At 57.7% G+C, this 15,288-nt stretch overlaps 1 protein-coding gene across 1 annotated transcript; it reads right to left on the bottom strand.

Annotated features, from left to right (window-relative positions):
• Window positions 1–245: 245 nt before the first annotated feature.
• On the bottom strand, window positions 246–10,963 carry PCDH12 (protocadherin 12). Its single transcript, XM_039702707.1, has 4 exons — window positions 7,914–10,963; window positions 7,398–7,492; window positions 6,105–6,280; window positions 246–1,317 (listed from the first exon to the last, which is right to left on the bottom strand). The coding sequence occupies exons 1-4, from the start codon at window positions 10,815–10,817 to the stop codon at window positions 953–955; spliced, it is 3,540 nt and encodes a 1,179-aa protein (XP_039558641.1). The 5' UTR covers window positions 10,818–10,963; the 3' UTR covers window positions 246–952.
• Window positions 10,964–15,288: the final 4,325 nt, after the last annotated feature.

Genomic DNA, 15,288 nt, shown 5'->3' with positions numbered 1-15,288 from the left:
CCCACCCATGCTATTATCCCAAAGCTGTCTTTCAGCTCCCAGACAGACAGATCAAAGTGAAAACCCACAAAAAGGGTGAAGCTTGTGACTGAATATTTCAAAACAGTGTTTTCACACTTCCTTTTTCCCAGGTTACCTTTGGCAGACTCCAGCCATCTGGTGTCTGCTTTTGGATGAGGACTGTGCTCCAAAATCCAATGGCCTCAAAGGAGAGAGCAGAATAGAATGGAATCATTAAGGTTGGAAAATGCCTCTGAGATGAAGTCCAACCTGTGATTGATCCCCACCTTGTCACCCAGCCCAGAGGACTGAGTGCCACATCCAGTCCTTGTGGAGAAGGAAGTGGTGGGCACTTGGAGCAGGCATAGGAGAGATGCCAGTGCTGATTTTGGGGGCTTTTACAAAATGCCAACTTCCCAGTGGCAGAACCACAGAAGCTGGAAGGACCTGTGGGAAACAACAGGCACATCTCCCCTTCCCCAGCTGCCACTTCAGGCTTTCTGCACATATATTATGTCAGCTCCACTGCTGACAGAGGGGGTAGTGTTAGAAAAAAAACAGTTTTATTTAAATAACTGAAACCCTGGAGCCCAGCTGCAGCAGTGTCCGTGACAGGTATTTTCACAGTCTGTGATCACACGGATGTATCTCACTGTGCTGTGGTTGTTCTCACAACCCCCTTGCCTGGGCCTGTCCTGGGAGGAAAGGGCCCTCCTGCTGCTGGGTGGGATGGGAGGCTGGCAGAGCACTGGGGGAACAGGGTGGGAGAGGAGGAAGGCAAGGACAGGCAGGTGAAAGGTGAAATCAGTTGTGGAGAAATACAATGGGGTGAGGCAAAGGAAGAAATACACCTGTCTAGGCATGGGTCATACAGTGACCCTGCTGGGGCTGGGAATAGGCTTGGGCACCCCAAATCTCTGACTGTTCTCTCCCTGCCACAGCCACCGAGCTGCTACAGCCCTGGAGCAGTGTCCCCCAGGCCGAGGCTGTGCCTGCGGGCCGACAGCTGCCGCAGCAGCCCCGCGCCCGCCTCGCTGTGCACCTGCGCCTTCTGGGACAGGATCATCTCAAACAGGGTGCTCATCTCTGACAGGAAGGTGCTGGCCAGCCTCGTCCCACTGTCACCAGGGTCAGCCCCAGCACCTTTGCCAAAGGTCTCAAAGGTCCTCGGTTTCTCCTGCCTTGCAGCTTCCTCATCCTGGGGGGAGCACGGCGAGTCGGGGCAGAAGACGTTGTCCTTGTAGTTGCTGGTGAGGGGCAGGGACAGCCGGGCCACCCACGCTGGGTCTGCAGCTGTCAGCCTCTTGAGGGCCAGCTCTGGGGAGGGACAGCACAGCAGAAAAGAGGCAGGGGGGAATAAATTGATAAAAATATTGATAAATGAAAATATCTAAAATCAACTAAGAGGCATGATTATAAACAGATCACCAGTGACACCACGCAAACCAGCAGCTTAAAAAAGCCAAACAAAATAGAACTGGTTTGAAACTGTTAGGGGTTTAGTTTTGTTTTTAATATAATAGCCATTAGAATCGCTGTGCATTCTCATTTGTTGCTGTCTCAATCAGCACTTCACTAAATTGTTAGCAAAGCCTGGGAGAGGGAGGGTTTAGGACTGGCTGAAGGGGAGCAGACAATGAAAAGCTTTCCAGGGGGAAGTTTTGGACACAAAGATAGTGGACTTCCCTTCAGGGTCACTCCAGGGTGGGAATTTGCTGCTAAGGAGGCAGACTGAGGCTGAAAAGAAATGGGTTACTGTGAAAACAATAATACCAGAATGAAATTCTGGATTATGAAATGCACAGCTGGCTGGTTGGAGACTGGGAGCGAACAATTGAGCTCTAAAGTAGTTGTTCCTCGATTGGAAACAGCTGAGGAGCAGGGGCAGCCTGGGCTGGGGGCTGGGGCAGGCTCGTTAGTGCAGCAGTAATTTGATTGTGGCCCACAATGGGCAACTGGAATCACACAGAGGACTCGGGATATTCCCGGCTGGCAGGGAGGCACAGCCAGGGTGGATTGTTCCTGGGTCTGATTAGGGGAATTACACACAAATCTGATTATCTGTCTGTGGGAGAGGGAGCTGAAACGACACCAACAGGGAAAACTCTGGAGATGAAACCTGGCTGGCAGGGAGGCACAGCCAGGGTGGATTGTTCCTGGGTCTGATTAGGGGAATTACACACAAATCTGATTATCTGTCTGTGGGAGAGGGAGCTGAAACGACACCAACTCTGGAGATGAAACCAGGAGTGATCCAGGCTGACACAATGGAGACCCCCAAGAGCTGGGGGTTGCTGCTCCTAAGGAAGCAAGTGCTCTCCAGGGATCTGACTGCAACCTGTCATTATTTTGAGGAGATATGCGCCAGCAGAGGAAATCTTTATGCTTAAAATAGTGTTGGCAAGAGAAGAAGTGATTATAGATGTCCATGAATAAACATCTCCTGGAAAATAAAGGAAGGACCCCATAGCAGGGAGAGCCTGGAATAGCTTCCTCGTCAGACAGCAGGAAGGGGAACAAGGATTCTTGTTTTTTGAGGTCGCTGGTAAACAAGAGTCCGTGCTGCGGTGCACAGAGGCTGCATTCCAGCCCCTCATTATTCCTTCCCAAGGCACATCCCAGAACCTCAGGGGAGTTCAGAGCAACCAGCCAGTTTAGGAAAGGTGTTGGGAACAGCAAAACCTCACTGGTAACAAAACCCAGCAGTCCCAGGGTGGCAAGGGCTGGTGTCACTGTAGTAATAATAATTGTGTGGCTCTGACTAAAAAGTGGCATCTGAAAGGAGAGTCCCCATTCCAATGCTCTTATCCTGCTAATTCCAGAGGGTGGGCAATACCCTGCCTCAGCTGGTACCTGGGATCTGCAGTCAGTGACTGAGACAAGGCTCCTGCCTCAGCCAGCCGAGCAATTGCTCCTCTTTCTCTGGAAAACAACTGCCCTGGCATGGGCTGTGGGTGAGAGCTGGGACTCCAGCCTGGTAAGGAGAGAAGGGCAGGTATATATGCCTTAGATTTTTGTTTCAGGTGGAGCCCTAAAATTCTTTTTGTGTTGCTTCACATCCAGGGGCTTCTTTCTGCAGTCTCTATATTTGAGTTGCAGTGACTGTTCCTTGAGACATCACCCAAGTGTGCTGCAGGTTTTGATGTAAAATAAGCAGTTTTCTCCCCTGCAAGAAGCCACCTCATTCCCTGAATATTTGGCTGCCTCTGGAGCAAGGCACAACTGGTCTGCTCTCTGCAGGGAGAGCTGGGCTAACGGTCCCATGGCCATGAAAACCTCATAATTAGGTATGTTTAATTTGACCAATAACTCTTTACTACCTTGTTTTAATGGTGTTTGGGGAGCAGGGGTTGTTTTTATCATCCATAAAGTTCTATCTCTCATCTGCTGCTGGGAGTGCTGTGCTGGGCTGCTGGGGAATCAGAGCTAACAGACGGTGCTGCGAGTTCATCCCACAACATCAACAATCCCAGAGCTGCCCGGGATTGCAGTCCCCCACTGGGAACAGCACAAAGGCCCAGCCAGCTCAGCCAGCTGTTAGGATGCTCCTGAGCACCAGCAGTGCTTCCTTCCTCCCTCTCAGGATGCAAGTCCACGGCTCTGTTTGTGTCTGGGAGAGGAGGAAGGAGCCCGGCAGCTCCAGCGGCTGCGCTCGGCCGCCTCTGCGGGCAGCTCCGGGCTCCTGGGGAAGGTTTGGCAGCTCTGGAACAGATCAGCCTCTGGGCATGGCCAGCAGGAATCCACACAGCCTCAGCTGTGGCAGGGAGCAGGCTGCCCAGGAAGTGGTGGAATCATCATCCCGGGAATGGGGATGTGACACAGGGGACACAGGTCGCTGGTGGACATGGCAGTGCCGGGGAACAATGGTCTGGGAGGGCTTTTCCAGCCCTAATGATCCTGTGGAATTCCGGGACTTTGGCCAAAAGGATTTTTTTCCTGACAGATCCAAGGATCACGGGAATGGCACTTCATGGATCAGCCTCACCACAGCTCTGATTTTCTATCCTTGTGTGGGCAGGACTGGATCCAGAGCTGCTGGCAGCTCCCCCAGTTCCTTTTCTGGGATCAGGGCGTGTCAGTGCACCTGGGATGGAGCTGGGCTCCTCTTTGCTCCCTGCTCTTGGCTGCAGGACCTTGGAATCCAAGGAAACTTTTAGGTCTCAGCCTTTCCTTCGTTTGCTCCTTACTGGAATAAAAGAGCAGGGAGGCAAAGGGGGAGAAGCAGCAGGTTCTGTCCCAAAGGAAGAGCACCAAAAATGCCCAGCTCTGGAATTCAAGCCACCCCAGCAGCAAAGCTCAAGGAGTTTCTCTTCTACGGAGGAGCACAGAGGCTCCACAATGAAATTTCTGCTACAGGACATGAGTCAGCCCAACTCTTTCAAATTGAAATGCCAAGAGAGGAGATTTTTAGAACAAATCAATAAAAGGAACATGTAGAAAATGTCAGGCCCAGATGGTATTCACCCCGGAGTGCCAGAGGAACTCAGTTATGAAATTGCCTGGTTTATTAGCTGCTGTTCATTAACTACTGCTTCAAATGAATGCGGGATCAGAGGGAGGGGAGGTGGAAATGGTGACAGGAGTTTTTAAGTGTGTGAAGGTGAATCCAGCCCAGGCAGATTCAGAGAAATCCTTCTGTGCAAGGCTCAGCAGAGAGAGCCATGGAGCTGCAGCTCCCAAAGGAACCACCTGACATGGTCACATGGGGAATTGTGTTCTGGAAGTCTGGAAGGGCTGCATGGAGAGTCCTGGATGACTTTGGACAAGGGTCTGGAGTACCAAGAAAAGGGAATGGCTTCCCAGAGCCAGAGGACAGGGATGGATGGGGTATTGGGAATTAGGAATTCCTCCCTGGGAGGGTGGGCAGGCCCTGGCACAGAGTGCCCAGAGCAGCTGTGGCTGCCCCTGGATCCCTGGCAGTGCCCAAGGCCAGGCTGGACACTGGGGCTTGGAGCAGCCTGGGACAGTGGGAGGTGTCCCTGCCATGGCAGGGGTGGCACTGGATGGGCTTCAAGGTCCCTTTCAACCCAAACCGTTCCAGAATTCAATTCTGTGAAGGCAGGGGTCACCTGAGCTGATGGAACAGCACCAGGCTTGCAGGGGACCTGAGCTGTGCAGAATTTACAGCCAGGTTCTGTAGGGACTAATATGTGTTAAAAGCTGGGAAGTGAGGGTAGGAATAATTAATCTTCCTCACCAAGGGAGGTCATTAGCAGAGTCCCACAGTATCTGCTCAACACAGTGATAAATTATATGGCAAGGGGACAATGTTGGTGTTGACTCCACTAAAACACCCAAAAGCAGAGGGTTGCTGAAGGACCTGATAATGCTGAGTGCCAAGAGCAAAACGTGGCCGGTGAATTTCTGTGTCACCAACTGTCAGATAATTGTCACAGGGAACAACAACCTGTCATGTGTTGATGGCTCTCCCTCCACGCAGAGGAGGGATTTGGGAGTTACAACAAACAGGGCTCAGCGTGGAGCTTGGGCAGGACAGGAATGAGGAATACACCAGAAAACCTCCTTGTACCCCCAATGGACCCTAAACACTGCACACAGTTCTGGTCACATTTCTCAAAAAAGATAAAATTAGCAGCAAGTTGGTCACAGGAGGAAGGAGGACCCAGTGGGGCTCTGAGGGTAGATAACATCTTGAGGGGGTTGACAAGGACATGTGTCCACCTTTCTCACTCTGCATGGACCAGGAGACCACGAAGGGAGGGCTCAGGCCAGCACGGGAAGCAGTTCAGCAGCTGCAATGTGCAACTGGCCCTCACCCCCAGCAATGACAGAGGCCAAGCTCACACATCACTAAACCCTAAACCTCAGCAGACACGTCCATGGGAGGGAAGAGCAGCCATAAACACATAGAAAAATTCAGTGTGAAGCTCAGCAAGTCCCTTGGCCTGCTACCAAAAGCCTGGGATGGTCCAGACATGCTGCCCCAAGCACTGCCCCTGCCAGAGCCACTCTGGGACGTGCGATGTGCCCTGGCTCCTGCAGGCCAGCAGGACCTCCTGGATGGGGTTAGTGTGGGTTACCCGAGGAGGTGTCACTGCTGGAGCCCCCAGCCCCACCCCGTCCCAGCAGCAATGTCAGCTCACCTGCCTGTGGCTCCAGGAGGGTCTCCAGCTCCTCTCCCACGAGCTGCTGCACGGAGAGCTCGAAGGCGCTGTCGGAGTCGCGGTCCCCGGCCTCGCTCTCGCCATGCCCGCTGTCCTTGGTGCTCAGGCAGTCTGTGTCCAGCCCCGTGTCCAGCCCTGTGTCCAGCCCTGCAGCCCTGCCAGGGGTCACAACACCCAGGTCACTTCAGCCCCAAGGAGCCCTTGGAAGGGTGTCTATCCCCCCAAAATGCCCTGGAGAGGAGCTCTAGGCACCCTCCCCGTGCACCGCTCATAGAACCAAAGGCATTTTGAGTGCCCCTCAGTTAACGAGGTTTGGGGAGTTGCTCCACATTTCTTACCTGAATGGGTTTTTATCCTTCTGCAGCAAGATCAGAGAACCACAGAAGGGTTGGGAGGGACCTTAAAGCTCATCTCATTCCACCCCCTGCCATGGGTAGGGACACCCTCCATAATCCCAGGTTGTTCCAAGCCCCATCCAACCTGGTCTGGAACATTTCCAGGGCCCTAGGGGCATATCCTGAGCAAACAGGGACCTGCTGGCTCCTCCCTCTTAATTCACAGGAGCTTCCCCCTGCAGGACCAGGTGAGGAGCACCCCAGATAGCCTGGAGCTGCTCTCCCTCCCTCTCCATCCTCTGCAGCTGCAGGTGAGAAAGGTGGAGAAAGCTGTGTCTGCCCATGACCTGGCTGGGTGGGCACAGGGGGACATGGCAAGGCAGTGATGAAGTCAGCATCCTCAGGAGTGTGCACCCAGAGCACACAGCATAATTTAATGGAATCACCATGAAGTTTGGGGATATCTTTGGCACACAGCTGGGATATCTCAGTGCCTTCAGCCCTGCTGAAGTTCCTCACTCATCTGCCCTCTGGCACAGGGTCAGGTGTCCCAAACTCATGTTGGCAGACACTAAGGAAGTGTCCAGAGCCATGAGAACATTCATCCTTGTGCTGCTGCCTCCTGAGCTGGGTCCCTCTGTGCTCCTGTGCACCCAGAACCATCGCAGTTCTTGGCAAGGGATGGTTCGTGGCCATGGAGGAGCTCAGATGAGTATGGAGGGACCTGCCAAAGGTACCCCAGGAAGGAGGCAAAGAGCAGCTGAATACCACTGGGAACCAGGACCAGAGGAGCACAACCTGCCCCTGAAGGGAGAACCTCCAATCTGAGGAGATGAGGCTTTTCCTTGTGTGTCTCTGCCCTCGGAGGTTTTGGGCTGGTGGGGCTCGAGCAGGGGAAGGGGGAGTGAGGAAGGGAAGTGCTGGGAGCCAGCCTTACCTGCTGCCGTTCTTGGCCGTGTACTTGTTTCCCCTGTAGTTTGTTTTGGGCTGGAACTGGCCCTGGTGCAGCAGGGTGAGCAGCTGGGAGATTTGCTGCAAGGCAGGAAAAGCCTGTTGAGCCCCGGGCTGGCCACTCAAGCTGCTTCCTGCCAGGACATCCCTCCGAGCCCCCTGGCCTTTTTATAGCGTTTCCTCCTCCTGCAGATGGCTCAGCATCCCCACACTGGGGAAAAACAAGCGCTGGGCAGCCCACCTGGGCCCGAGCTTCCCCTGCACCCCTCCTGCTGCTCCCTGTCCCTGGGATTGTCCCCTTCCCCTGTGACAGCCCCGCTCCTGCCTGTCCTGCTGGGGTGACCCTGCTGGGTGGTGGGGCTGCTCATCCTACCCAGGCCTGAGGGAAGAGACCAAGCAAAGACCCTCAGGCTGCACATTCCCACCGCTCCAGGGTGGGCACGGCCCGGACAAGGAAGGACTGGGGTGCCCACACTCCGGGAACGCCCGGAGCGGCTCCTACCTGCACTGGGGGTGACTCCATGGCGAACTCCCCGCTCGGGCTCTGCTCCGCCAGGGCCACCAGCGACAGCCGGACCAGGCTCCTGAGGATCTGCTGGTGGGGCTGGGGCTGCCCGGCTCCCCCCGCACCCACGGGCTGCTCGGCTGGCACTCGGGGCTCTCCCATGGGTGGCTTCACCAAGCTCTTGCCGTGCAGCGGTGCCTCTGGGGGGCCCACAGCCTCCTTCAGCGAGTGTTTGGGCCTGTGGGGCTGGCAGGGCCGGCGCTGCAGGACGGGCAGCTCGAAGGTGCCCTGCTGCTCCTCCGAGCCTTTTTGTGTCCTCTGATTCCTCAGGGTCCTGTAGAGCGTGGGGGTGAGGTGGAGGGGAGCCTGCGGGGACCCCCCGGCCGCAGGGGTGGCTGCATCGGGCTGCTCCTCCTGGCAGGCCCGGTGGGGCTCGGGCTCCCGGGGGCGGCCCCGGAGCAGCGGCACCAGGTGGATGTCGGCCTTCTGGATCTGCCTGTGCGGCTTCTTGAGCTGCTGCTGCCTGCGGGCATCCTCTGCCTCCCGGCAGTTGTAGGCCATGCCGTCCTTCTTGTCCTTCTTGCGTAGGGACAGGGTCAGCGCCAGCAGCAGCACGCACCCGCCCAGGAGAGCGGCCAGGCAGATCAGCAGCACCACGGAGAGACTGGGCCAGCCAGGATCCCGCGCTGACATCTTGGAGAAGGCCCCGTGCCGGCGGAACAGCAAGCGGAGCCGGGCCAGGGTGTGCAGCGGGGTGTCCCCCTGGTCACTCACCCGGACCAGCAGCTCCCGCTGACTGCCGGCCAGGCTGCTGGCATTGCTGGCGTTGAGGGACACCTGCCCCAGGAGGGGGTCCAGGATGAAGAGCCCGGCATCATCCCCACCCACCAGATCATACCGGAGAGCCCCATTGATGCCGGAGTCCACGTCCCTGGCCATGATGGTGAAGAGGAAGGGGTTGGCAGGGCATGACACGAGTGTGGAATTGGTCACTGCTGTAGCCCCCTGGGTGCTCCCATTCCCGGGGACCACCCAGCAGCAGCCGGTGTCCACATTGACCAGGACAGAGAGTGTGGCCACCCCTCCCACCAGTGCTGGCATGGTGATGATGGGTGCGTTGTCGTTCCGGTCGAGCACAGCCAGCCTGATGGAGATGTTGGATGCCAGCTTGGGATGTCCTCCATCCTCTGCTGTCACTAGGAACTCCAGGCTCCTCACCTGCTCGTAATCAAAAGCTTGGAGGGCAAAAACGTCTCCAGTGGTGGGGTCAACTGAGACCAGCCCCAAAGCAGAGGGGTCCAGGATCCTGTAGGTGACTTTCCCATTGGAGCCCAGGTCAGGGTCAGTGGCACGGACGGTGAGCAGGAAGGCAGGTGCTTCACCATTCTCTGCAACAGCAACCTCATAGGCAGCCTTCTCAAAGGCTGGGGCGTTGTCATTGACGTCGCTGATGCAGATGGTGAGGTGTTTCAGCACGGCCAGGGACAGGTCCCCCATGTCCCGCACCACCAGCGTCAGGTTGTACTCAGCGCGCCGCTCGCGGTCCAGCGAGGCGTTGGTCAGCAGCGCAAAGCTGTGGCTGTTGGTCCTTTTCAGCCTGAAGTGCTCATAGCCCTGGCTGAGGGAGCAGAGCACTTGCCCGTTGCTTCCCGAGTCAGGGTCGCTGGCTGTCACCAGGGCCACAAAGCTGTCCTTGGGGAGGGCCTCGGACAGCACGGGCTCCCGCGCGGCCCAGGTGACGTGGACATCGGGAGCGTTGTCGTTGACGTCCAGGACCTTGACCAGGACCTTGCAGTGCGCCGGGATGGGGTTGGCGCCCAGGTCCCGCGCCTGCACATCCAGCTCGTACGCATGGGTCTCCTCATAGTCCAAAGGGAGCCTCAGGAAGATGCTGCCCGTGCGGGCATCAATGCTGAAGGTGCTCAGCACCTCGGGGGGCGCGTGCCTGCTCAGGCTGTACTCGATCTCCCCATTGGGACCCTGGTCGGGGTCAGTGGCCGTGACTGTCACGAGGAGCGTCCCAGGCTGGGCGTCCTCCCGAACTTCCACCATCACGGAGCTCTCAGCAAACACGGGGCTGTTGTCATTGGAGTCAAGGACAATGACTTTAATCATAGCAGTACCTGATTTTGGTGGCTCCCCATGATCAGTGGCCGTCAGCACAAGGTCAAAGGAGGAGTGCAGCTCCCGGTCCACCTCCTTCACCACGACGAGCTCCGCATGTCTCGTCCCATCGGAGCTGGAGACAACCTCCAGAGCAAAGTGCTCGCTGGGGGAGAGGGCGTAGGAGCAGCGGGCGTTGGGGCCAGCATCAGCATCCAGGGCTCGATCCAGCGGGATCCGCGTCCGCAGGGATGCGCTCTCTGAGATCTCCAGCTCCAGCTCGGGCGTGGGGAACCGCGGCGCGTTGTCATTGATGTCCATCACCTGAACCTCCACGTGGATCAGGGCCGGGTTCTGGGCGGCCAGCACGTCGAAGGACACCCAGCAGGGATCACTGTGGCGGCACAGCTGCTCCCTGTCCACCCGCCCGGCCGTGCTGAGCACCCCATCCCCACTGCCCACGTGCAGTGGGAACCTCCCGGGGGTCTCCATCAGCTGGAAGGTCTCGGCCGCCTCACCGCTCTCGCCGCCCTCGAAGTGCTCGGCCAGGCTCCCTATGACAGTGCCCGGGGGCACCTCCTCCAGCACCCGGTACTGCACCGTGAACGTGGCCACCTCCTGGGCATCGGCGCTCAGGAACAGGTACCACCACCACAGCGCCGGCAGCCGCAGCGCCGAGCGGCTCAGCCCCAGCACGCTGCTGGCAGAGCCCCCGCGGCCCCGCCGCGCTGCCATGGGCTGTCCCGCCGGCCACCGCATCCCCGGAGGGTCCTCAGGGCCACCGCAGGGCCTCGGCATCCTCTCCCATCTCCGAGGGCCGTGGGCTCCAGCCAGAGCTTGGAAAGGAGGGGAAATCACGAGCAGGGCTGATGGCTGTCCCCCGCGCTGCCATCACCGGGGCTCCCCGGGCCGGGACAGCCCGGAGCGGAGGGACCGTCCCCGGAGCAGCCACCGGCCGGCTGGCCGGGCTGGGGATGGAGCGGCCGACATCCTATGGAAACCCCACCTACAGGAAAAGGGAGGACCGGGCTGGTACAATGCCGGGGCGGGGTGGGGGCTCCTGGGGCGGCAGGGACCCGGCTGCGAGAGGCTGTGGAAATGCTCTCCAATCCCAGCCCAGGGGGACCATCACTGCTGTCACCTGCAGAGCACAACTGCCCAGAAGGTGGGATTCCTTCAGGTCCTGACCCACCACAAACCTCTTGTGCTTCAGGAAGGGGTGATGGACTCCTGCTCCTGCATTGACCCAAAGCCTTGTTCCCCACACTTACATCTCAGACTTTGACTTATTCCCATTTTGTCTAAATCCAAATGCAATCCCTGCTCCTTACTCTGCCTTTGGAGGGTGATGTGCCCAAGTCACCTTTCCCAGTACAAAGGTGATGATGTCACCAGTTCCCGCTGGACACACCAGAATGAGCTGATGAATCAGCAGGAGCGTGGCCACACCAAACACAGCCGGGAGGGCACGAGGGGAGGAGGAGGCGCTGGCAGACACAGCCTGTGTCCGTTCAGGCCTCTCCCCATCCCTGCATCCGGCTGTCCTGGCTGCTCCCTCTCTTGGCACACGCTCCATCCCAGCCTGGCTCAGTACTGATTTCCCTGGCGTCACTCCTGTGCCATCAAATCCCTTCTTGGCCTTATTTCAGCACCTCACCCCGAGCCCCCACCTTCAGGCTGCCCAGCTGTTGCACTGGTATCACCACAGCTGGCCAGCTGTGCACACACAGGTAGCACAGCCTGAAGGTGTTCCAGGTATTCCTCCTGAGCCTGCAGAGCCCCCAGACCCCAGGCTGGGTTTGCTTTGGTCTCAAGGTGACAGAAGGCATTCAGGACAGGGAAGGTTGTCTGGAATTTTCCTTGGCTGTTATGGAGCATCCTCAATGTGTGGTTGGAGCCCCACCAGCCACATCATCTTTGTGTCTCCACATCTTCCAGGCACTGGTGTCCTGTGCCCACCTCACCCTCTCCTCCTGCATTTCCAGCCTTGATGGGCACCCCTGTCTCCCCAGCCTATTCCCATCCCTCCCAGCGCCCCTCACCACTCTGGATTTCCCAGGTGAGGCTCTGCTGTCATCGCTTTTCTTTGCCGTGGTGAGTTTTGATGCCCCAAAGAGCAGCAAAACCAAAGCCACCCCAGTGGCACGAGCTGTGCCCTCAGCACCGCGGGAGGAAGGGACGGTGCTGCGGGGGGTGGCCAAAGCCCAGTGCTATTCCTGGGCTCGGCCCCAGCTCCAGGTGACCTTTGCCAAGTCATTTCCCTGCTTTGTGCTCGCGCTTCCTCCTGCACAGCCCGGGGCTCTCCCGGAGGGATGCTCCCTCTCGCCTCCGCTCGCTCCCGCTGCCCGCGGAGCTCCGGGTGCAGAGCGGATGTCTCTGAGTCCATGCCCGATTTTGGGAGGGGAGGTGGGAAGGCCACTTCCTTCTGCTGGGACCGTTATCTCTCCACCTCGCATTTTTTTTAATGCTTTTCCTTTTCAGGAATGGAGCGGAACAGAAGAACGCTGGAAGGGAAAGGAAATAAATATGATGCCCCAGGACTGTGGGGGTTCCCCGAGGAGCCCTGCCTGGGGTTTCCTTCCCCATCACCTCCCAATCTCACTGCAGAACAAGCCACCCACCGCAGGAGGTGAATTCCCCCCAACTCCAGCACCCACCTGCCAGACCCCACTTGCTGCCATCCTCACCCCTCAGTTGGGAGGATTCCAAACCTCCAAACCACTAATTTTCCTCCCCAAAGACAGGGACCAGGTGGGATTTTAGGTACCAGTTTGTTCAGGGAAAGGCTGGGAGGAGAAGTCACTGTCACCGGGCTGTGAGTCCCCTGAGCACTGTCCCCAGCCTGGCTGTACAGATCCCAGCACTGGTGACAGGTCTGGCCTACCCAGGAGGAGCTGGAGGAGCTCCTGCATGAATTATTGATGATTCTTCAGGAATAAACCCCTACAGACCAGGCCTGTGACCCCCAGCCATCAGAACATTCTCAGCTGGCAGAAGGATGCTGCAAAAGCATGGCTGAGCTGCAAATCAGTGCTGTGGAGGGAGATGGACAGAGTAAAGCTGCAAGAAAATGGGAAAGAAAAACAGGGTCGAGCTGAGACTTGCCAGAAGCACAGGCGGGGAAATGAGATCTGGTGCTAAAAACAAAACATGTCTCCTCCTGTTTCCTGTTCACACCCCAGCAGGCTCCTGACGTGCTTCAGGACCACCATGGACACTGTGGTGGCTACAAACACAAAATACCCCCTCTAAGGTTTAGACTGCACCTGAACCCTTTCATTTAAATCTCAGGAAGAGCCTCAGCTACGTTCGTGGAATTCTTACAGCACTTCATGCATTCACTGTGTGCAATGCTTCCTTCAGCTCCTGCCCGATGCTGTCAGTGCCCAGAGCAGCTGGAAATGCCATTTCAGGAGTGCCAACCTGGCTCTCTGCAGCTCAGCTGCTCTCCAGGCTCCGGAGCAGGGCACAGGCACACCCTGAGCTCCCAGGGGTGCAGAGCTGTGCTGGAGGCACCACTCTCCCTGTCCATCACCTGGCAGAGAGCAGCACCACCAGGTTATTTCGAGCTCCACTGCACAGCTGGAGGTCTTCAAACTTTGTCATTTTGGGCTGACACGGTGCTAGCCTGGGACCAGGAGCTGTGCCACAACACAGCAGGGAGCAGAGGGCAGCTCGAAATGAGAGCGAAGAGGCTTTTTCACATCTAATAATTTTCTCTGATGAAGATAGGGCGAGAGCTGGGCATGTTTGCCTGGACAAGAGGAAGCTCCAGGCAGAACCTGAAGCCCCTTCCAGTGCCCAAGGCCTCCAGAGCTCCAGGAGGGTTTGGGCACCGCTCCCAGGCATGCCCCAGGTGGGATTGTTGGGGTGTCTGTGCAGTGCCAGGAGCTGGACAGGATGATCCTTGTGGGTGGGATCCCTTCTAACTGTGGATATTCCACGATTCCATGAGTTTTCAGCCCTTCAAAGACAGCTTTTGCTCCTTTAGGAGTGTCCCTCCCTTTTCAGTGGGTAAACAATCCCTCTCTGAGCATGAGATGTGTGAGGTGCAGCTGCACAAGGCAGCCCAGAACCTTCCCCATCCCCAGCTGCCTGCAGGGACCTGCGAGGCTCCTGGGGGCCCTTTCTGCGGAGGAAGGGCGTGATTCCCCCTCTCCCACCAGGTACGGAGCTCTGCAAGAGGTGGGGGGACCTTCCCTTGGGGTGGCCCGGCTCTCCCTGAGCTCGTCTCCGTACAACCAGCAGGTGACGGCGGCTGAAGGTGACCTCGCCGTGCCACCCGCTCCATCCTCCACCACCGTCACCAACCATCCCGGAGTGCCCGCGGGCTCCTCCAGCGCTGCCTGCCCGCAGCTCCCGGCGCCTGCCGGGCCGGGGAAGGCGCAGCCCCGGCGGTGCCTGCGCTGTGCAGTTGGATGCCTCCACCACGAGAGCCCACTGCTGCTCCGCGCTGGGCTCCGCCGCTGTCCCGCCTGTCCCCGGCGCCGCCCGAGGGGCTGGGGGTGCTGAGCCCCCCCAGACTCTCCCCGCAGCGGGGCTGCGACCACCCTTGCCCCGGCGGACGGTGCGGGGGGCTCCGCCGCCCCCAGCCCTGCAGGGAGGCTTGGGCAATGCTGCAGCTGCCTCCCCTCCATCCTCAGCGGGTGCCTCCCTGTTTGGCACGGTTTTAAGGTGCTTCCCTCGGTTTCACACGATTTTAGGGTGTTTCCCCCGGTTTTGCAGAGTTTCAGGGTGTTTCCCTCTCTTTCACACGATTTTAGGGCGTTTCCTTGAGTGTTGCACGATTTTAGGCAACACTGCAGCATCACAGCAGTGTCCCCCAAACTCCGCTGTACCCCCCCAAACCCTCCTCTGGGGGGTTATAGAGGTGCCTCCCCTCCTGCAGGGCAACACTTTAATTAGGGGGGAAATAAAAGGGGGTGCGGGCGATCCCTGATGAGGACAAAGTTAATTATCGATGTAGCAGCTCCTGAAAGCTTCCCCAGGCAAAAACCTGGTTTTGAGCAAAGCAGCTCCTGCCTGCCGGGCTCCAGGAGCTGCCCTGCACTGAGGGGACGATAAGGAGAGTTATTGTTGCTCCGTGCTCATAAAAGAATTATTATTAAGGAGGGGAAGAAAGTTGTAAGTGAAGTAAATTGGGCCAGGCTGGGTGTTTGAATAGACAGGAATAATGTTATGGTAATGTCATGCACGGCTCTGCTGCTCCAGGACCCTGACGTGTTTTATAAAGCTGGTGCTACAAAAAGCAATTCTGTGAGCAGAGAGA

The sequence above is a fragment of the Passer montanus genome, unplaced genomic scaffold (genome assembly GCF_014805655.1).
Source record: "Passer montanus isolate IOZ18808 unplaced genomic scaffold, ASM1480565v1 scaffold159, whole genome shotgun sequence".
Taxonomy (NCBI): domain Eukaryota; kingdom Metazoa; phylum Chordata; class Aves; order Passeriformes; family Passeridae; genus Passer; species Passer montanus.
Note: the sequence above shows the minus strand (reverse complement) of the source record. Positions and strands in the feature narration are given on the sequence as shown.